General features: G+C 35.4%; 1 protein-coding gene across 1 annotated transcript in view; it reads right to left on the bottom strand.

Annotated features, from left to right (window-relative positions):
- LOC136846232 (mucin-2-like) overlaps nt 1–24,135 on the bottom strand; it is a 194,396-nt gene that overhangs the window by 84,634 nt on the left and 85,627 nt on the right. The window contains exon 15 of the mRNA XM_067117034.1: nt 21,315–21,429. Within this exon, the coding sequence (XP_066973135.1) occupies nt 21,315–21,429 (115 nt within the window). The remainder of the gene's footprint in view (nt 1–21,314; nt 21,430–24,135) is intronic.

The following is a 24,135-nucleotide window of genomic DNA, read 5'->3' as shown; positions in this document are numbered from 1 at the left end:
GACTTACTATGGTTGTTTCAGTGTCCGTCATGCTTTCCCGGTGCCAGTTAGTTATTTATAGAGACTCGGGTTTGTTGTTCAGCCATGTGATTAGAGAAGTTGCTGTTAATGAGCATTTGTGCAGATTTTTTTATCTCTTCCGTCGTTCCTTTCCACGTGGAACAATGTGAGAGGGCGCGACGAACGAAGGCTTCAACCATGGACTTTTTATACCTGTCCGGGCACTCACTGGACCCATTAAGGCATAGACCCGGGTTTGTGGGTTTCTTGTATACGGTGGTGGTATAACCCGTCGGGGTCTGCTGTACCTGAACGTCCAGAAAGGGAAGGGCACCATCAACACTACGTTTGCACGTGAAATGGAGGATGGCACATTCTTCAAAAGTAGTCCTTAGTTTTTCTAGGTCTTCTTCGCTATTCACTCTCACAAAGGTGTCATCTGTATACCTGTAGTATTGAGGAGGGCAGGGGATCTTGCTGAAGACACTCTCCTTTACGATGCTCATGTAGAAACTGGCAAATAGGGCTCCTAGAGGGGATCCCTTTTCCACGCCATCGATCTAGTAGTAAAGATGTCCTCTGTGGGTGGTGAAGGGATTTTAGGGCTTCTTCAGGTATGTTCATGGTTGGTGTGTCCTCACATCTATATACCCTATTCAGGATATGTTCAATCGTCTCGTTGACTGGCATGTTCGTGAAGAGGCTCTCGACGTCTGGGGGGGGGCGATGATACCTGTAGAAGGAGAGTCTTGGAGTTTCAGTAGAAAGTCGGTATACGACTACAGACAATACCTGCCAGGGATATATGGAGTGCGGAGATCGTTGTGTCTCTTTGCAATGTTGTAAGTCGGAGTTGGTATTTGGCTTAAAATCAGGCTGTATAGTCTTTTCTGGTTGGTTCTGAAGAGTTTGTTCTTTTGATTGAAAAGTAACTCCCTATTTTAAAATACTTATAATTTATTTATATATTGTAATATATTTTTCTCACATTTTTTGTGTATGTTCCTTAACGTATGGGAATTAAATTTATGTGTTGGTTTTTGTTCAGATCGATTATTTTGTTTGAAATTTGGAAGCTCTATAAACATGGCTGGACATATTACCCAGCAAGAACGAGCCCAGTTAGCGGCACATTAGGAAGTTTGGAGATCCGTTGTTCAAGTGCAAAGACGGCGGAGGACCATTAAAGGAAGACATGCTCAAGTTGGCGCAGAGACGATCAAGAATTGTCATGCAAAACTCATGGCTACAGGATCTGTAACTGATGCTCGAAGAAGCGGTCACCCTTTCAATTCAAGTGACTGGGAGATGGATGGGTCGTCGTGGTCCGCATGAGTGGTCAGCCGGAAGCCCTGACTTAATACCCTGTGACTTTTTCCTTTGGCGTTGCTTAACAGAGCAAGTCTACTCTACCAAACCAAACTTTGGAAGAACTTGAAGGGCGAATAGGAGAAGTTGTGTCTTCCATGCCACGAGAGTCCCTGGTGAAATCAGTTGATGCAGTTCCCGGGCGGCTTGAGAAGCTGGTGGCGAATGCTGGTGGCCATATCGAATTTTAAATACTACTCCATGCTATAAGTTTTCTTCTCATATTCATTTCTTGTAAAAAATACAGGTAAGAAATAAATTATAAGAACAACGGATCTCCAAACTTCGTAACGCAGGGTAAGCCTTCCGTCAAGCCATGTTGGTAGGGCTTCCAAATTTAATTTCAAACAAAATAAATTATTTGAACGAAAAACAACACCATGGATTTAATACTCAAACATTAAGGAACATCCATAAAAAAATTGAGCAAAATATTACGATATATAAATAAATTATAAATATTTTAAAATAGGGAGTTAATTTTCAATCACCCTGTATATATATATGTATATATATATATATATATATATATATATATATATATATATATATATATATATATATACATATATATTATATCTATATATCTATATCTATTTATCTGTTTATATATTATATATATACAGTATATACATACATGCATTTACAGATAAATATAGATATATACACAGACATAAGTTTTGTGCAAGTTTGTGTGTATACATGTATGGGTGTATATGTATGGATGCATGTTGTAGTTAATTCAACAATAACGAACACAGCATGAAAAGAATATAACAGTAAATATATAAAATAAAATAAAGTAGAATAAAAATTAAGTAAAACAATGAATAACGTAAAGAAATAAATAAAATAAACGATAAAGAGAGAGAGAGAGAGAGAGAGAGAGAGAGAGAGAGAGAGAGAGAGAGAGAGGACAGAATACTTGCGAAAGCAAAATGAGGGTAAACATTACCCCATGATAAGTTCTCTATCTAAGCGATGGAAGTCCAAAGGCGGAAAGGACTCTGCTAAAGGTGGATGATTCTCGAGTTGTTAATGTCCCATTCCCAAGTCCTGGGAGGAATAAAGGAAGGCCAAGGACATGGAGGTCTGTGCCTAGTTTCTCTTGAAGTGCTCCTTAGGACCCTTTATGAGGGTTGTTGAAAAGGGGAACTTGAGTCTTTATGAGGTGATGGACGAAAGTTTTCAACAATGGGGGATTCGGTTCCTGGGCTTCGAGGGAAATTGCACAGCTGAGTCGAAGTCGACTTAAACCTCCTTCAGCGACTGATGTTCATATTATTATTATTATTATTGGTAAAGAAATCGACAGTGGTGTAAGTGTAAATGTATATTAGAGGTATATATTTACATTTGCACCACTGTGTATTTCTTCATCATTTTAGTGACTCATTCTATTATGAGATTTTTATGGGTTATTATTATTATTATTATTATTATTATTATTATTATTATTATTATTATTATTATTATTATTCTTATTATTATTACTGCAGCATCTCCATCACCTTAAACCTTTTAGTTTGTCTATCCACTAAGAATAAATATGCATATGTATGCGGTTCTTGGCTTTCTGGAAGCAATAGAGAATTCTAAGAAAGGAGAGGGTCATGGCTATGTTCATTCATACATAAATCATATTGTTACAAGACTTCACGAAATCTCATGTTGCTGCCTCTAACAAGCGTGAAACGACACAGGCTTCACCAGGAAAGTTCTGAGAGAGAGAGAGAGAGAGAGAGAGAGAGAGAGAGAGAGAGAGAGAGAGAGAGAGAGAGAGAGAGAGTTTCTGACTTCCTGACACTGACTCTGACAACCGGACTGACATGATAAGTACTTTCCTTATCAATATGGTTTATGTACCCGCAGAGAGAGAGAGAGAGAGAGAGAGAGAGAGAGAGAGAGGAATAATTTAAAAACTCTCTCCATTTTTACTGGAATCCTAAACCCCATTCTCTTAGAGAGACAGAATTCTTTCAGTCCAAAGTTCTGATTTCGTAAACGACGGAGTTAGGAAGAAGAATTAACCAGAATAAAATTCACTTTTCTCTATCCTCCTCATAAATTCTCCTTCATCACCCTTTTAGGAAACACTTTTATGTCTTCCTTTATTGTAAAAGGAACCGCCATTTACACGGGGCATGAAGAGGCAGGGAATTGTCTTGTGAAAAATTATTTCCTTTTACTAGCTCTTAACTGCTAAGACGTTTTACCGAATGATATTTGAGTAAATTCCGCTTTAATTCCAGCATTTATGGTTATAAGAATGTTATTCTTTTTATGATAAATTCCTTTCAGTATTCACAGAGTATTATTAGCAAACAAGTGAAACTAGAATAAGTTTCACTAAATAATATTGACTAATATATACTCTTTGATGCACTCATAAGTGTTCATGTAAAACAGAAAATAATTTTTTTATATCAGTATAATTCAATCTCTGACTTCTAACATATTTCTGGTTGTTAGATGTATATATATATACTGTATATGTGTGTTTTATATATATATATATATATATATATATATATATATATATATATATATATATATATATATATACATATATATACATATATATATGTATATATGTATATATATACATACATATATATTATAAATATATATATATATTATATATACATACATACATACATACATACATACATACATACATACATACATACATATATAAATGTGATATTTTTAATGATTTTGATAGTCTCTAAAGCCAACTGAAACAACACATTAGTTTGCAATATGTTCTTGGATAACTCTGAACAAAAACTGAAAGAAAAAACTATAAAAAGATTAGGGTCAATCATTTTCCAGTATAATCATTTTGATTAGTTCTTCGATTAGGAAATGTCAATGATTAGACTATTCCTGTGATTTTAATTCCAATTTACCTGGAAACAGTCTCAGAGAATGAGAGGTTTTCTGAGACCAAAGTCTCACCCATGAAAGAATATGAGAGATCATTCTCGATTCCAAAATTTCCTTGAAAACCGAAATCCTTCGTCAGGTCTCAAAGACGGTTTGGCCCAGAGAAGTCTGTTTATAGATAACAGCCTTGTCTTTGAAGAAGTCTCGAGAGCAAACGGGGTTTCTGTTGTCTGTTTATATTCAGAAAAGTCAAAGGATTACAGTATGTTGGATAAGATAAAATGATAGTTTCATTTTTGTAGATCAGGGAAAACATATAACAGTTTTTTTTTAAATAGTTGGAGAGGCTGTATGTTAAAACGAGGGTAATGGGCGTGTTGAGGGCCTGTAGAAATGTTGATTGAAATGAACGCCTTGTATGTTGAATCAGCTATAATTCTTGACATAACATGAAATAGGAAATATCGTTAGTTTGTTTGTACAAACAAACAAGAGGTCAAATATTTAATTGTATGACTGAAAAGTTTTCTTTAAAAAAGGCTAATGTATCATTAACGATAATGCAGACCTTTCACTGGTCGTTCTTGTGAGTGAAGGAGAATTTTAGCCTTATATAGCATGAGAAAGCTTTCAGAATTCTACGCTCCATCTTTCTTGAGCTCAATTCTCAATTCAATTGTATTTCTCATTCAGAGAAACGAAGCACAACATCTTTTCCTGATTGAGAACAGGGGACCACTCCACGTTCTGCTGTTACATTCGACAACAACAGATTTGACAAGAGACTAATACGTTAGCAATGAACATGTATACATAAAAATTATTACGAAAATAACTTTAAATTGTTCTGTATGTGAATAATTACGTGCTCTAACTACGTCCAATTTACCCGAGACTCGAGAGATAAACAATTCATTAAAAGCAAAGAGCGAGGCGGGGGCGGGGGAGTGGGGAACGGGGAAGTCAAACATATTAAACCAGTTCACATTATGTTCCTCTACAGCCTGATATTTTTGGTGAGAAAAAATAAATGAACAAAATTAAAAGTTTAGAATCCCGTAATTTGTGAAGGATACTGAAACACGATTCAGAATGCTATTATTTATAGCTAAAATTTTAACAAATGATGTGGAATGAAATCTTATGAAAATGTTGGCGTTATCATTCATCTGATGGTATAAAAAAAACTTTATGACGACGGAAGTCAGTATTATTAACATTCTTTTCTTTATTTATGATGTAATCATCTAAGGCCTTTATTTTAGTTGAGTAATGTGCAAAAGTAATTCACGACAAATATCTCGAATGCGGAAAAGGAACTCTGATGTATTATTAGTTTCAAAGGAGGAATGTTGAGTCCCTCTTCAGACAAGACCTTTCCCTTGCATGTGCTTGCATAATAATTCCTTCAGACTCTTCTGTTACTAAAGATATAGCAGCAATGAACAAGTCACACCTAACCCTATTCTTTATTCATTTTGCTGTAAGATACAGTGTTAGAGATACGTAATACAGGTTGAATACAGGTTTCAGAAAGCTTTGAGTCTACCGATAGTGAGAGGGTGTCAATATTGAGTTTCGATAATGGTTCCACTAACGACCACACAGGATCGCCTCTTGTTCCCTCTATTCTTCAGTAGTTTTCAAAGCATAGTTGGTGGTTCCAGTGGTTTTCTAAAATTTGTTCCACAACCGCTACCTGTGTTTTCGCTTCAAAGACGAGGTTAGTTTTAACTTTTATCATAAACCACCTAATATTTGGTCTAGGGATCTTGAAGCAAGGATTAAAAGTAATTCTCCCTCATGCTCCCTATGATAAGCTTCTGATATAAATTCACCTCATTCTGATATCTTTATTTTGGAGAGTTCATTATTCACCTGTCTTCATTTTTGGAGAGACAGACTATTCTACGACTTGAAGCAAGCGCCTGTCCCTGATTATCATGCACTTGCTTTAAATATGTTTGGCTTTTCTTTTACCCCATTACTTGGGCTTATACATGTCCAGTTTTCATTCTTTCTTGCACATCAACACTGATTTGACCACTCATGACCCCCTAATAATGCAAATAAGGGCATCCTACCTCCCAAAACAATGGGGGTTGTGAAACTTTTTGACACTATTTTCCTTTATTCTGTAGTGACATCAATTCCATTCATTCCGCAAGGTTTGCAATATATGGCAGTTTTATCTTCATATTCTAAACGACAAACCCCAAAACAGAATACAGCATTTGGATTATTGTGAAGACACAAACTCTTCGAGTTACTAAAAATATATGGCAGGTTTTGTTATCCTGCCAAAATAAAAATTATATATCTTTATGGTCTTACCTGATCTACTTACTGATTTCCCTGTTCAGGGGTCCATTCTGGGGTCTAGCTCTTGAACAGGGGGACTTGAGGACATCTGACTGCAATTTCTAGGTCAGGTAGGGATCTAAAAAAAAAAAAAAAAAAAGTTGGGCTGAGGGCCAACAGTCAGCAAGGGGCTTTACAGATAAACACTTGGGTTTACTTAAGATGGAATATATTTACAATTAGGCACGTCAATCAGAAGACTGGGGAAAGATAGGCAGATCCAACATGGATACCACATGGTTAGTTATCTTATCATTGGTTAAAACTGAATAGTCTATGCTTACTCCTCTTGAAAGGGATACTGAAGAATTGATTGCAGTGGCCTTTCCACTGCAAGAAGCACAAGCAAAGTTGATGGTCCCACAGCTGATGTACCGCTGCAAATTGATAATGCCAGCGGTTACACAAGGATAATTATAACGATCTTGGTAGAACCGAGGAATGCACTGAAGGTGCCAAGATAACTCGATTCTGGTACGATATACTTGCATTAAAATGTACACTGATCTAAATGAGTCGGGTCTTTGTGAACTCGCACTTCAGAAAAGAAGATGAAAGTGCAGTTGGAGATTAAAGATATGTGACCGTCGAAAAAACCTATAGTCAGGACATTACCTTGTAACGGAGCGATGGAGGGGCCTCGTCGAATTTCACCAGTTCTGGAGGGGTGATTTTAATGGGAAAACGCACAGGTAATGCTACTGTGTGGCCTGAGAGATGACCACATGGATCGGGACAGCTCAATAAAGGAGCTATGCAAGGGAAATTTGTGTGAGTCTGCTACCGGGGTGTTCTGAGAGAGATTGCCGCGGTTTTATGCCTTACATAACCTCTGGGGCTTGTTTTCTTGCTTCTCCCAGAGGTCACTGTTGTTGCAGGCATGGCGGTCGTGCCTCCGTTTTCTATGTTAGGATCTTCCCAAATCGTGGTGACTTCTGGCAACCCATGTTCGCCAGTTTTCATGGGGAACTCAACCTTTCTGGTGGATTTTCGGCAGGTGTCGTCTCCACTCGCCCTTTATCTGAAAAGAGGTAATTCAGGCAGTCACCAGGCCTTTAGAAAAGATAAACAGATGCACCAAAAAAGGGGAGCATGGAGAGAAATTTACATAGGGGCTGAGTTTCTCACGCCCTCCTCATTTAGATATTGCCAAATTACGTTAATTTGGGGTGGGGGACACAGTTTGGAGGTTTGGGTTCGCCTTCGGAAGTGGATTCCTTGACTATATATATATATATATATATATATATATATATATATATATATATATATATATATATATATATATATATATATATATATATATATATATATATATATATATATATATATATATATATATATGGCCCCTTAAACTGGGGATTTAGGGTTATATTTTGCACCAATCTCGCACATGCTTGCAGAAGTACCATAAATTGCAAATAACTTACACCAGAATGGAATGAACAGCCGTACTAATGTCCAAATGCACCAGTGTAAATTCTGACGCTACTTTTATCCTCAAAAAAGTTTTTCCGTAAATTTAATTTTTTTTAGACTTTATTTAGCTGTTGCCTGTATCATCTACGATTTATTCCATTCTGGAATGATTGAGAGAGAGAGAGAGAGAGAGAGAGAGAGAGAGAGGTGTATCATGCATTAACCACTAGTTTTAATTGCCTTCAAATCGTTTGACATGGATTCATTCCCTAATCAATTCCTGGTGGAGAAATCTGACCTGAGGCTGAAAACCATCTTTGATCTTTCTCCAGTGAAGGATTTGTAAACAGGATATCGTAAGATTCAGTCTGTTATGTTTCTCAAAGAAGACTGAAATTCACGGTGATGAAAGTCCATATTAGAAATAGTCTAGAGAGCCATTTATGCACAATTCTAAAGACAATCTTCTTGAAAACGTAATTAGGGACCTTGATGGTAAAGTCTAAATGAAGATTCCAACTGTTTTTCTTTAAGCAATGCTAAAGTTTTCTAGTATGAAGGAGGAAACTTTGAACTGTGCCTTCCAGCAGAATCCTTCTTCTGTCTCTCTTTGAAACTATCCATTGCTGCGAAACATAAACTCAATATATTAGGATATATTGGCCATTTCCAAACCTCACGAGTGTGGAAGGAGAATAGAAAAACAATTCATCATAGGTAAAGCGAACAGCATATTTATCTCTCGATAGATAGATAGATAGATAGATAATAAACTTCGTAAAAGTTTAGAAATGTCTTCAGGACATACAATGGAACGTAACTTCAAGTCCGATGGCAAATAACATTGATAGATCACACTCTGTTATATTACAATGTTAAATGGAACCATCGATTACATTTTAAGGGTTGAATGAACAAATTACCGTTATTAGTAGTTTAGTCATTCCCTTCTCTTTCTCCTTATATAAATCTCAAGGCTAATTAGCCAATCAGCAACCTATAATCTATTAATCACTTCTTGTTGACATCAAAGACACGTGTCCATTTGTTCCTCAATTAATAAACCCTGATGCCTTCAAATAATTCGACATAATTCTCCTCTAAATATTCAAGAGTAACTTTTTTTTTTAACTGCTAAACATAAAGTATGAAATAAAATTGAATATTTTCCTACCATGTATATTACCATTACCATTTCCCTCGCTCCCATAAATACCGTAATGGAATGTGCCTTTTCCCACGAGTCTTCCGGTTCAGGTCAAAGTGAAACTGAATCTGTTTTGGTTACAAATCTAAGACGGAAATTCTGGTTGAAGCTGCGTCTGAAATGCCTGGGGACTGCCGTCATCAGTATGTGGAAATATATTTTCATGTAATTCAAGTGCAATTGGAAAGGAAATGTCATTAATTACTCAGGAAAATATCGCGGTAATATTTCCGCCATTGACACAAAAGGTAAGGGCAAGGGTAAAGGCGGAAGAGTAAGGGCAAGGCTAAGGGTAAACCAATAGTAAACCCTAAAGGAAAGAGCAAGGGTAAAGGAAAGGGTAAGGGCAGAAGGAACGGGACCAAAGAGCTCCCGTCCATTCTCCTTCTTTCGCCCTGACATTCACGCGAGGAACTAGTTCAGAAAATTGCTCTCTCTCTCTCTCTCTCTCTCTCTCTCTCTCTCTCTCTCTCTCTCTCTCTCTCTCTCAGGTTAAGGAATGTATCTCAGTAAATGAGATTTATCGCCTTGGAAAATGAGGGTCGTCACTTTCGCCTGGGAAAAGTTCGCTTTTTTTCTGGACTCGGGTACGTGCCAATGGTGTTCTCTCTCTCTCTCTCTCTCTCTCTCTCTCTCTCTCTCTCTCTCTCTCTCGAATTATATTTCTGTTAACTGTTTCAATGTCACCACTCCCTTCTGCTCCTAATGACGCTTAGTGTATGTTTGTGTGTTTGTGAACCATTTCAATAATACATATTCAATAATATACGTTCGTTCTTTGCTGCTCATATGATAGTAACAGTTATCGCTCTTTTATCAGAATTGATACATATACCACTGTTATCATGTCATCATATTCGATATCATATTGAATTAGAGTCAGTTCAAATACTGAAGCTTTCATTCAACCGAATTTTCCCCCCAACACAAACAACGGAACGCCAATCGTCAAATGTTCATTCATTAAAAAAAAAAAAAAAAAAGGCGAATGGTACAGGATTCAGTGAGAACTGGCTTTCACAAATAACTTCGTTCTAACGTAGTGATATTTTGCCTCATTCAGGGTATATAAACATTATATAAACATTGTCCTTGCACACACACACACACACACACACACACACACACACACACACACACACACACACACATACATATATATATATATATATATATATATATATATATATATGAGGTGTGTCCCAACAGTGATGAAACTAATTTTTTAAATCCTTGGTGGGCGTGGTGTGTAACCCAGTCAGGGAGTGGGCCGGGTAGGTAGGGGTATGGAGGAGACATTGTAACTGCTGTCAGTTGAATACGAGCAATTAAGTAGGCGTGTTAAGAAATGCTGTTGTTTCTGGCAGTCTCGTTTCATTCCAAAATGCAGCCATCTATCGAACACCGTTGTGCTATCAAATTTTGTGCTTTGCTTGGGAAATCCTTTTCAGAAGAGGGTAAAATGATTAATTCTGCATATGGACAACATGCACTGGCAGGGACACAAATCTACAGATGGCATAAGGCCTTCAAGACGGCCTTGAAAATGGTGACGATGAACCACGATCTGGGCGCCCTTCATCAGCAGGAACAGATGAAAATGTTGCCCGTGTGAAGGCTGTCATGGACACTGACAGGCGGATGAACATCAGACCCATTGCTGGTGAAGCATGACTACCAAAAACAGTCGTCCATCGAATTGTTACCGAGGATTTGAACAAGAGGAAGATTCTGCCAAACTTGCGTCCAAGAACTTGACTGAGGAACAGAAAGAAACTCGTCTTTCCATTTGTCAGGATATTGTCAGTCGTTTGTCTACAGAACCAAACATATTAAACAGAGTGATTACTGTTCGAGCACGATCCTGAAACAAAACGTCATAGGTGTGAGTGGCACACTCCAGCATCACCCAACCCGAAGAAAGCACGCATGATCAAATCTCGAGTGAAATCGATGTTGATCGTGTTTTTCTATGCAAAAAGGGGTCATCCACAAACGGTTTGTACCTCAAGGGACCACTGTTAACCAAACCTATTACCGAGAAGTTCTAGAACGTTTGAGAAAAAGAGTTTTGCGGGTTCGCCCTGAGATCGCCACTCCTTGGATCCTTCACCACGACAAAGCACCATGTCACACCGCCTTGTCTATCAACGAATTTTTGGCCAAGAAATCCATTGCAACGGTACCACACCTAGCTTACAAACCAGATCTGGCCCTCGTGACTTTTTTTATTTTCCCAAAACTGAAATCTCACCTCAAAGGGACTCATATTGGGAGGTTAGAGAACAACCAGAGAACTGTGACTACCAGTCTTGACAACATTTCGGATAAAGGCTTCCAGCACTGTTACGAAGAATGAAAAAAGCCCTGGAGCCCCTGTATTCATTCTAAGGGTGTTAATTTCAGGGAGACAACGTACCTTTGTAAATATTTCCAATAAAAATGTACTTCATCAATTTAGTTTCACTACTTTTGGGACACACCTATATATATATATATATATATATATATATATATATATATATATATATATATATATATATATATATATATATATATATACACACACACACACTCACACACACATACACAAAACTATCATGGCCTTAAATAATACTGAGGGTAACCAGGACATATATAAATATTTCCGGGGCTATCCGTCATTACGAAGCCATGATTAATAATTATTCCCTGATGATATTCCAAGCGATTCCCAATATTTCAGTATAAATTATATATTTCACCTGCGAGAAGAAATTCCCCACAGTTTGAAAATCATTTTGACCAGGAAAAATATTGGGAGAATTTATGTATTTCTGTGTGAGTCTTTGTTAATTCTAATTCTCATTACATGGATTTCGATATCAGTCATATTCTTATCATATTCATTTATTCTATCATCATATATATATGTACACACACATACATACATACATACATATATATATATATATATGTATATATATATTTATATATATATATATATATATATATATATATATATATATATATACATATATATATATATATATATATATATATATATATATATATATATATATATATATATATATATATATATATATATATATATATATATAATCTTTGCAACGCATGAAAAAAACAATCTTGGAACTGCCACAGAGTAACTCGTTCCCCTGAGGTGAGGAGTGCAACTAGTCATCCCCTGAAGAAGATATTTACCCACCAAGTTCCTTCATTAATCCATTTTCCTCTGAGCCACCGCGAAGACGCCAAATGCAGACGAATGAAGGAAGGAAGGATGGAGAGACCATCCTTAACGTTACCTCCTGAAAGCAATTGTGGCCAAAGTGCCTCATATTACGCCTCTCTACTCCCGGAGGAGGACATGGGAGCGAAGGAGGAAGAGCAAGAGTAGAAGGATAAGAATAAATGGGAGTTTTGGGAGTAGTGTCTGCTGCAGTCAAGAAAAGAAGAAGAGGAAGAAGAAATGTTCAGGAACAGTTCCATTTCCCTCGGGTCAACCAGTGAGAAAACAAAGGAAGTTTTAAGGGAAATGAAAACGAGTAATAAATATGGAAATATAAACCTGCTCTAGGAAAACTTCACGGGGAGGCACATTAAGAAGTCTTTATGAAAAGCTGGACTTGTGGAAATAACTGTTGTGGGATTTAAATTAGATGTTTTGACACTTTTGTAATATTGTCTCCTTAAGGCACCTACTTTATAAAACTTCATCATTTAGCCAAATATCAGGACAGGTCGTCTGTGCTAAAATAATTCTATTAGTCTTGTCATTATCTTGAGGTAATTCTGTAGCATCTTCAGCTAATTCTGTAGCATATTGAGGTAATTCTGTAGCATCTTGAGATAATTCTATAGCTTGTTGAGGTAATTCTGTAGCATCCTGAGATAATTCTGTAGCATTTTAAGATAATTCTGTAGCATCCTGAGGTATTTCTGTAGCATCTTGAGGCAATTCTGTAGTATCTTAAGATAATTCTGTAGCTTGAGATAATTCTGTAGCTTCTTGAGGTATTTCTGTGGCATCTTGAAGTAATATTGTACCATCTTGATGTAATTCTGTAGTATCTTGAGGTAATTCTGTAGCATCTTCAGATAATTCCGTAGCTTCTTGAGGTAATTCTGTAGCATCCTGGGATAATTCTGTAACATCTTAAGATAATTCTGTAGTATCCTGAGATAATTCCTTAGCATCTTAAGACAATTCTGTAGCAACTTGAGATATTTCTGGTGCATCTTGAGATAAGTCTGTAGCATCTTGAGGTATTTCTGTGGCATCTTGAGACAATTCTACAGCATCTGGAAATAATTATGTAGCATCTTGAGGTAATTCTGTAGCAAAATAAAATTTGTAGCCTCGCACTTGATCGATTCCTAAGGTCTTGTTTTGCCTGGACTTGACATCGAAGGAGCTTAGGGCCCCCTGAATCCTTCAAGGACAAATGGGACACCGCAGATCCTGGTGAGTATTCCCGTAGAGTTTCATTGACCTATCATCTTTTTAGTACTATGATCTTTGTTGCTTTTGTTTTTCGATATTTTCTCGTATTGAGACGAGTACTCGGACAAATATTAATTTCTGTAAGAAACTTCGAGGTATTTTTCAAAAGACAGCGAATTTACTGCCTTGTTTCTGTATCGTGTTATGAAAGAACACTTTGGTAATGTATTATTTGTTCATTTGTTCATTCATACTTCTTATTCATAGACTTGGATGATAATTACTGAAGACTTAACTACTTTTATGTAGGATATTTTTAACAGAATTATCCTATTTAAAATTATGTCTTTCAAAGGACGAACAGTTTTGTTCTGACATTATGATCAAACCCTTTCATTTATTCTGTTTCTTATCGAATTATACAAAAGATTCTCTGTTTGTTGCTGGTTCTTAGAATAAGGAAAACTCCAAATTATCTTCGGATAACCTCTGTTATTCCTTTCGCCTTTTCCTTCGCCATAAAATGCTGTGGATATGTTGCAGATGCAAGGGATGGCTGTATATATCAGTGCGTTTTATCCTTGTGTTTCATCTCTTGTGAATATAGTATTTTCAAGTCTTCTTGAATGCTTGCAGATTACATTTTATATATGTGTAAATATATGTGTGTATATATGTATATGTGTATACATGTGTGTATATATGTGTGTGTATGTATGTGTGTGAGTATGTATGTATATGTATGTATGTATGTGCCTTTCCGTTCTCCAGAGATCTGATAATCTTCAAGAGGCAAAAGAATTGATTATACCTATTCCTTTCCCGTGGGCTAAATATCACTGAGAAAATCAGAACATCCATTTTAACTCCTAATTCCGATCAGCATCCAGTAAAGAAGCCATATTCCCCAGAGATCTCCTTTTGATGAATAATAAATGAATAATGAAAAGCGAGTGATCAAGATTTTCTTAATAATCTACTCTCGTTCCAGTAAATTATTTATATGAAAAGAAGTATTCTCTTTTGTATCTGAGAAGCGTCGTTTTAAAAACTTTTCTGGTCAACTTTATTTTTGGGGGTGACATTGCGCCATGTTTTCAAAATCTTTGACGGAAGAGCTTCCAGAAAAAGCCACCTGTTTTCTTCCTATTAGGATAATTGGAGTGACGATGCGGGTGCTTATTGCATGTTTAATTCTTAATTATAAAATAATACAGCACTTGGGATTTTAATAAATATATTTAGTATCGACTAGTTTGAATGTTTAGTTTTACAATTTAGAAGTCGAATTGAAGAAACCTTTGCCTATCCAAGTAGTAACGATTTGCACGTTGTAGAATCTTCACTGTCTTAACTTTATTAATTTCTTAATCAGTTTTTCTAATAACTGGTCTCCTCTTTCTGTTTTTCCCTTTATTTCTGTTACTTCTTTAGAATGAACTCCATAATATTCTTTGAAAGCTTGAATTTCAAGTCAGTGGCTCCTTTGGTGGGCTTGTTCCACATGAATAGGGTTCATCTTCTGAATATATGATGTATATCTTGGAATATAGTGATTATTATAATAAAATAATAAAAACTATTTTCCAAAAAATACATCATATATAAAATATAAGAAAGTTCTGATAAAAGCTGTACATTAAAACGTTTCACCAAGACTCTCTCAGCTTCCTTATGCCTGCAACTTGTAGTACGAACTTCCGCAGGAAGGTAAATAAATAAGAGAGAAAAGAGGCAGAAGAGTTTGTCATATTCTTTTGAAGCACAGAACGATGTGGTGTGGTGTCTCCTTAAAGAGATTTTTCCCCTTAACTTTTATGAAGACTTTCCCAATCATTTTTGGAGCAGCGTCAATATTCTTTTTCGGGGAGGTTAAAACATGTTTTGGAGTTACACCAGAAAGGACCTCCAGGGAAAGTGGAGGTCTTAGTTTTAGGAGGAAAATATTTGCAGAGAAACTGTCACTCTCTCCCACCCGTTCGTTCCTTTCCATCAGTTTTCGCTTCTCTGAAATTGTAGATATTTCTGTGTGTTTTCTAGATATCGAAATCAAACTATGGTTGCATGTTCATTTTCTGTAGCTCTCAGATAAATTGTTTAAAAATTCCTAAATTTTTCATTTTACCGATACACCAAACTCACTCACTCTCTCTCTCTCTCTCTCTCTCTCTCTCTCTCTCTCTCTCTCTCTCTCTCTCTCTCTCTCTCTTCTCTTTTTTCAATTTTTATTTATGTATATCGGAGTTTTTCAATTTTGCTCTTCGTTCTAAAGGGAGATGACAGATGTATGCAAATGGGTATGTTTGTTGTTGAGATGTCCAGAGAAATTCTTTGTTAATATATATACATATATTCAGAAAAGGAACTTTTTCTGAATGAATACTCCTTAGATACCATCCAGTTTGAATGAGGTTCTTTTAGTAATTCTACTAATATATATATATATATATATATATATATATATATATATATATATATATATATATATATATATATATATATATATATATATATATATATACATATATATATATATATATATATATATATATATATATACATACATACATATATATATATATATATATTTTTTTATATACATATATACATAACGCATATATGTGTATAAATCCTCACCCTCTTCCTTCTCACAACTAATCCATCCATGAAGTGAGGCATATCCGGACATACAATAAATCAATCAGAGTAAATTGAACTAAATCTCGAAAGGCAATTATTTATCAGGAAACGCAAGTCTATTGAGACGTGAATTCAAAGGACAATAAGTATAAGTGAAAAATTTTTCTGCCTCTTTTGAATTTATATTTGAAATTTTTTTCTGTTACTCATGGAAGAGTTTTGTCCACAAATGCAATAGTTTGATGTGAATTGCAGGGAATTGTCAATAGATTTTTTTTAACGATACTAAAACCAATTTTGGAGTTCATGACAACTTTGCATAAACAGACGATGGTGTTTAAAGTTCTTTATTGATGTAAATATTATTTAATATAGACAAAATGAATCATTTAGCAATGAATTAATTATATCTTTACGTCTAATGAAGTATATTCAATTAAAGTCATAGAAAACACATAACATTTCAGCTTCCATAGATTATTTCTGGATGATAATAAATTTGAGATTGGACTGAACAATTCATCAAATATTGTGAATCCTTAAATGGATATTTACGAATGTCTATGTAATTTTTATACTCTCTAAATACTGACAAGACTGTTGCTTTAGAATTTATTCTGGATTCGAATCCATAATGGAACAGCGAACATTTACATATCTCTGAGGTGGATTCGGTACTTTCCTGAAACGTTGGTTCTGTGGAAAAACTGTTCAACATCCATAATGGGGCGCTTTTAAAATTCTCTCTCTCTCTCTCTCTCTCTCTCTCTCTCTCTCTCTCTCTCTCTCTCTCTCTCTCTCTCTCTCTCTCTCTGAGCTTCAGAAATGTTTCTCAGTAAATGAAATTTATAGCCTTGGGAAAGGAGCCTCGTCACATTCGCGTGGGGAAAGTTCGCTCTTTCTCTGGACTTTTAATATGTATGTGTTAAGTTGCCGTCGTATGTTTATAATACCCACGATTGTTGACTTGTTCGTGACATGTATGCGATAAGTTGCAGTCATCTGTTTATAACATGTTTTACTGTAATGTGGACGAACCTTAAGGTAACGGATGGAAAATGTTTGCATCATTTTGTGCGACCTTATTCGCATCCAAGAGACTAAATTGTTAAGACGATCATGTCAAGACAACAATATTAACCCGAATGATCTAGCTATTTCATTTAACAGTACATTATTATTATTATTATCATTATTATTATTATTATTATTATTATTATTATTATTATTATTATTATTAGATAATAATATTATTATTATTATTATTGTCTTTCAGTCATCCTATTCAACTGGGTGATTTTTTAGTGTGGGGTTCTGGGTTTCATCCTGCCTCCTTAGGAGTCCATCACTTTTCTCACTATGTGCGCTGTTTCTAGTAGCACACTTTTCTGCATGAGTCCTGGAGCTACTTCGGCATCTACTTTTTCCAGATTCTTTTTCAGGGATCCTGGGATCGTGCCTAGTGTTCCTATGAATATGGGTTCAATTTCCACTGGCATATTCTATATCCTTCTTATTTCGATTTTCGGGCTTGTCAATTATTATTATTATTATTATTATTATTATTATTATTATTATTATTATTATTATATATTATTATTATTATTATTATTATTATTATTATTATTATTTTCTCTCTATCTTTCAGGGACGAAACCCCGAAAACATTGGCCCTATATTCACTGGGAAGTCTTCTGTAAGGTAAGTACACAATGAATCCCTTGCTCATAGTTTGGGAGAGATTGTCACAATTCTCTAAATATCTAAGAATGCTATAGTTTCTTCTTGTCGTAGTTCCATGTATGCATGTGTGTATTCATGTATATATGTATATATATATATATATATATATATATATATATATATATATATATATATATATATATATATATATATATATATATATATATATATATATATATATATATATATATATATATATATATATATGTATAATCATGAAGCTACAAATGTGTGTATAATATCAAATTATTCTATTCCTTGGAATATCTCCGATTATTTATTCATTTGTTATCACCGAAGGGGAATTTATATAAGTGTCAAGGGTTCGTGTCACGAAACCCGGCGGTACCAATCCATTTATCACTTGTATAAATTCCCTTCGGTGATAATTCTCCATCGGAATATTCCTGAGGTAGCGTGAATTTGATATTAAGTAACATTTGTATTCATGATTATGATTGTATATATAAATCACTGTACTGATAAAAAAATTTCATATATATGTATATTTTGATATGTATGTATATATATAAAGTATATATATATATATATATATATATATATAAATATATGTATATGTATAAATATGTATATTAAATGTATATATATTTATATATATATATAATTATGTATTCCCTGGATTTCTAGATTCGAAAAAAGATTCTTTACAGGCCAGCAACGGATCTTTCTTTAATTTGGCCTTGGAATCTGATGTTTACATTATGCCTGGAAATCATAAAAGAAAAGAAAAATGGTGATGATTCAGTGAGCTTTAGGGCTCTACTCCAAAAGAGAATCATTTCTTTTAAACACTTTGTTAAATTAAGTAATATATTTACAGGAAAGAATCAAAAGGAAAATGGTTAAATGAATTATTAGGAGGCTTGCAAAGCCTGAAGATCTTTTTATTGGAGTCTTGAATGATGGAATACACAGTCCAAGATGAGTCCACAGCAAAGTCCCTCTGCAATAGCGAAGTTAAACATTACACGCCAGTAAAGGAAAATAAGCACTGATGGTGCCAAGGTCTCGAGAAATGAATGGACACTTTACACTGGAACACAGAACATTGGCAATGACGAATACTGACGAGTGACAATCACACGAATGGCACGACACACTAATCACTTGGACGGTCCGTTCCGAGGATGACTGTAGAATTGGAGTCGAGTCTGGTGTCGGGTGTGGACAGCGGGGTAGGGAGGGAGGGAGCCTCTCAGCACCTCTTACGTGTGTACGACTGCTCTGGTTAACTGCAAAGATCTCTTCTGACCTAGCCCCTTTTAAGACCTCTGCCGAGTATGCTGACCGTGTGCAGAGATCTCCCGAGTATGGTGACCATGTGCCAAGATGTGTCATTTTCCAGGTGTTCCAGCCATCTGCTTGTATCTCCTCAGGTATTCTGTGGAAAGACAATTCAGCCAGCTCAATCTGCCTTTAGAATGGTTGCTGTAAGCAGCTCAGTTGGGCTAAGCTGCTCAAAGGACTGGCTCTCAGCCTCTTATCGTTTCCTTTCAACTGTGCCATCTAAATGTCTGTTTTCAGGTAAAGGAAGGGGACAGACAAAAATGTTGATAACTTTGAGCGTTGATATCTCAAAGGTCAACTGGGATCAGCTATGCAGCGACGATTCTACTTCCGATAAACTAAGGGCAAACTAAGGGTCGGCTGTGCAGCGACTTCTTGTAACTTATAATAATATATATATTATATATGTGTGTGTATATATATATGCACATATATACATATATATATGTGTATATATATATATATATATATATATATATATATATATATATATATATATATATATATATATATATATATATATATATATATAATTGTAATAGCCACAATGCCCTCTTAACTTCTTGCTATTATAATTACATATGTATCCAGTAAAAGTGACCAGTAGTTTTCTACATATATATATATATATAATATATATATATATATATATATATATATATATATATATATATATATATATATATATATATATATAATAATGTGTGTGTGTGTGCGTGTGTATATATGAATATATTTTACATTTTCTATTCATTTTTCATTATTATTTATTTATTTGTCCTTTACTCAGCTCTGTTTTGTTTGTAGGCACAAGTGTTTACGCATTAGCGAAAAAATGTTGTGATATCCGATAGCCTTTTATACCTGAGCAACTAGAATTACTGGACATTGACATCATAATGTAAGAAATACAGAAATACAAATGTATATACTTGAGTGACCTCCGCTCATTCTATTTCGAGTACACTGTAGGTATGTTCCATTATATAGCAAATCCCAAAGTACTTTCGAAATTCCTCGAGAAATTAAAAGAGATTATTTTAATCTATTCATAAAAAAGTTAATTCTATCAATAGCATCTATTTTAGCATACAGCAAATCCGAAAGTACTTTCAAATTCCACGAGGAATTAAAAAAGATTTTGATCTATTTACAATATAAAATTGTTGCTAAAGTAAAGTTTCAGACGAAAAATATCAATTCATAATCTGCTATTCTGCATTGCTTGCAGTTCAGTTCTAATGCATGCAAGCTGCAGTATGTTTCATCTCTGCCCGCGACCCTAAAAGGGCAACGGAAAACATTTATTCATAACAGTTTCTGAGTCGAAAGAGAATATAGTTGTTAGGAAAGATAGATTGAATCAGGATTTTTATAATGCTTGAGGAGTCAGAGAGAGAGAGAGAGAGAGAGAGAGAGAGAGAGAGCTGCAATAGAATTGCTGATGTATTTTCAACCTTGAATTTTAAATATAAAATCACACTTATTAGAGTGTATTACCAACTAATGCAATACTTTTTGGAAACAATATTACTTAGGATTCATCATACTTGTCACTATCAGCAGCTAAGAACTATTTATAAAACAGACGTATATAAAATCACTCATAAATCAGCATACAGACATACACTGTATGCGTACACACACAAAAAATACGTTCATGTATACAAGCATCTCCCTATTACATATCATGAATCCCCCAAAGTCGTAACAGGTTAATGACGCAAAAAATCAGGTGAAACGTCCCTTTATTACTTACTATCGAAATTGATTCTCGTAAAACTAACCACAAATCCTCTTCTATTTTATTCTTACACGTAATCTCATTTTATATCACTAGTTTATTTTCACACAATCCCCTTTGTCCTGAAAGTTTAGTGGGGTAGTGTTTCAATTACATGAGCGTACCGTACGTGGTGTACTGTAGGAATTACTTTAGGTTCTTTGCAGCGTTCCTCCCTTAGGTCCTTAGCTGTTGCAACCCCTTTCATTACTTTTACTGTACCTCCATTAATATTCTCTTTCTTCTGCCTGACTTTCCTTAACCCTCTCCTAACAATTGATTCATAGTGCAACTGCAAAAGGTTTTCCTCCTGTTACACCTTTCAATAAACCTTCTTTACTGTCAATTTCCCTTTCAGCGCTGAATGACCTCAAAGGTCCCAGCGCTTGGCCTTTGTCCTATATTCGAAATTCCAATCTTTGTTCTGAAAGAGAAACGACGCAGTTAACAAACGACGGGTCTATTAGCACCAGGGGTAGATGGGAGTTAAGACAGAGGGCATGGGGCTAGCAACCTCATCTCGGGAAGACTTGGTGAAAGGCGGAGGCACTACCCTCTGGCACAAACACCTCTAAGTGGCAATGGCATGGGAAAAATTTTCAGAAAGAATTTTATAGCGAGAGTGTCTGGTTTGGCATTAAGGTCCAAGAAATACATATAGATAAACGTCATGGGGTTTAACAGTTTCCTCTTAATAGGGTCAAATTTGTGTTATCCCAAATGATCCAGGCGCGTATATAAATGTATCGTGGCCATAGTCTTGTTATATTCCTATTTTACCTCTATGATGGGAAATGGATTAATATATATATATATATATATATATATATATATATATATATATATATATATATATATATATATATATATAATCCCGGATGTGTGTGTGTGTGTGTGTCATGCTCTTTTTCCTGGTGGTGATAAGGGATTGCTCTAACCTTATGACCTAGATAACAGGCAACTGACTAAAAGGGGGGGGCTACGTTCCCGTGGACAGATAAGGGTAATAGTGACTATACTCAAAATACCATAAGAATAAGGGGTTGAGGCAAAATTAGATTGTCCACTTAGAAGTATAATTCACTAAACGATCAGAAGAGAAAATATTTACAGGAGCTATCAATGGAGTTCCGTGGCACTGTTTAAGTTATGGGACTAAGATCACAATCACTAAGCAAGAGTACCATGCAAGCGCAAGCATTATAACTCTGCCTTCTTAGGCTAAAACACGTTGTAAGTATGGGATAGGATCTATTTAGAATGTACAAGATATTTTACAGCAAGACAAGGATCACACTGGGCTTCCGGAAATCTTGACTGGGTATGGCACCTGTACATCCCCAAGTTTTCAGGAGCTGGCACCGTTGACCATTGATGATAATTTCACACAACAGGTACTGCACCACGGATATGCAAGAACAGAGATGTTGTAATACACGAAGGACTTTTAGTGACACTCAACTTGGAATACATAATTTGCAAATAGCAAGGATTTCTGGTATCAATAATTCACTGTATGTTAACACTTATAGTCAAAAGTTAAACGCTAAAATTAACACTAGTGTTCCAATATTGAGGTCTATCAGAGGTCGTATTTATATTGCAAACGGCGCTTATGGTGGACGTGTTTTAACAGTTTCCTCTTAATAGGGTCATCTATTGTCCTAGTCTTGGGCATGCCGCTAATCCTGGCAGGTATCTGGAAAGGTCGTTGAAAGTCGGCCGATAAAAGTTTCGAGGAAGGTAGAGGACAATACTGAGATACTTAAAGTGGAGGGCGAGGATGAGTGGGAGGAGTCACAGGTGTGGGTCAGGTCAAGACAGTGACCCTTAATGGCATGATGGGTAAAGGAATGGAGGGGAAGGTCCTCAGAGAGCCCTCGTGACAAGATTGGCTGGGGACTGTTAACAATATGTGAAACCTCAAAGGGTTCGTGTAAATATGCAACGGGCTACTGATTTCCCCCCCTCAAGCGGGGATTAATATGGTCAGGTCAGGGGTTGGTAATGTATGGTCATGAAATTATCTCCTCATTTGACACCTGATTGTCATTATTGGAGGTCAAGGCAGGGGAGAACGTCAAGGGGGCTTTTGCAAAAACATTTAGTACTTCTTTCAATTTTACTTTACGTTATATTGAAATATCAAGACGGGAAAAGCAAAATACAAACGATCAAAAACCTCGCAGCACTCCATTGTTTCTCTTTCCTTCGTGGATTTTGTCTTTATTTGTATATTCATCACGTTCCAAATTTTTTGTGACTCAGTTACACAAACACACACACACACACACACACACACACACACACACATATATATATATATATATATATATATATATATATATATATATATATATATATATATATATATATATACTATATATATATATATATATATATATATATATATATATATATATATATATGTATGTATATATATATATATACATATATATATCACAAAATTACCACACAACTCCATATATATATATATTCTTGTTAATCCTATTAGGCAGCAATAAAACGGGATAATTTAGAGTCCAGACTCTTTAGTTTTCCCTCCAAGAGGTTCTGAGACCATTTCCTAATCAATCATGAAAATGTCTCAACATGGCTTTATGATCATCATTAATTATGATTATCAGACAAACAAAAGTAAACATTCCCCATCCTCTTGGTAGAGAAATTCTCTTCCAACTGAATAATTTGTTCAAATCCTCCATCGCTGGAAACCATTTACCCAACGGCTCAAAGAAGCACAGTGGAGTAATCGCATCAATACCTGTCCAGTTTCCAGACCCAAGCGGATAGTTTCAAGCGGAAAGACTAACAATGAAAGAGTAACAATGTCCGCTGATAGAATTACACGAATAACGCCAACGTTTTCCAGTCCAGTAGATGTGCTGGAAGTGACGCTGGATGAAAAAGCGTAACAAAGTTTTACAAACGTGGAGTTCATACGGAATG

Source organism: Macrobrachium rosenbergii, chromosome 15 (genome assembly GCF_040412425.1).
Source record: "Macrobrachium rosenbergii isolate ZJJX-2024 chromosome 15, ASM4041242v1, whole genome shotgun sequence".
Lineage (NCBI taxonomy): Eukaryota > Metazoa > Arthropoda > Malacostraca > Decapoda > Palaemonidae > Macrobrachium > Macrobrachium rosenbergii.
The sequence above is the reverse complement of the archived record's forward strand: the minus strand, read 5'-3'. Positions and strand labels throughout refer to the sequence as shown.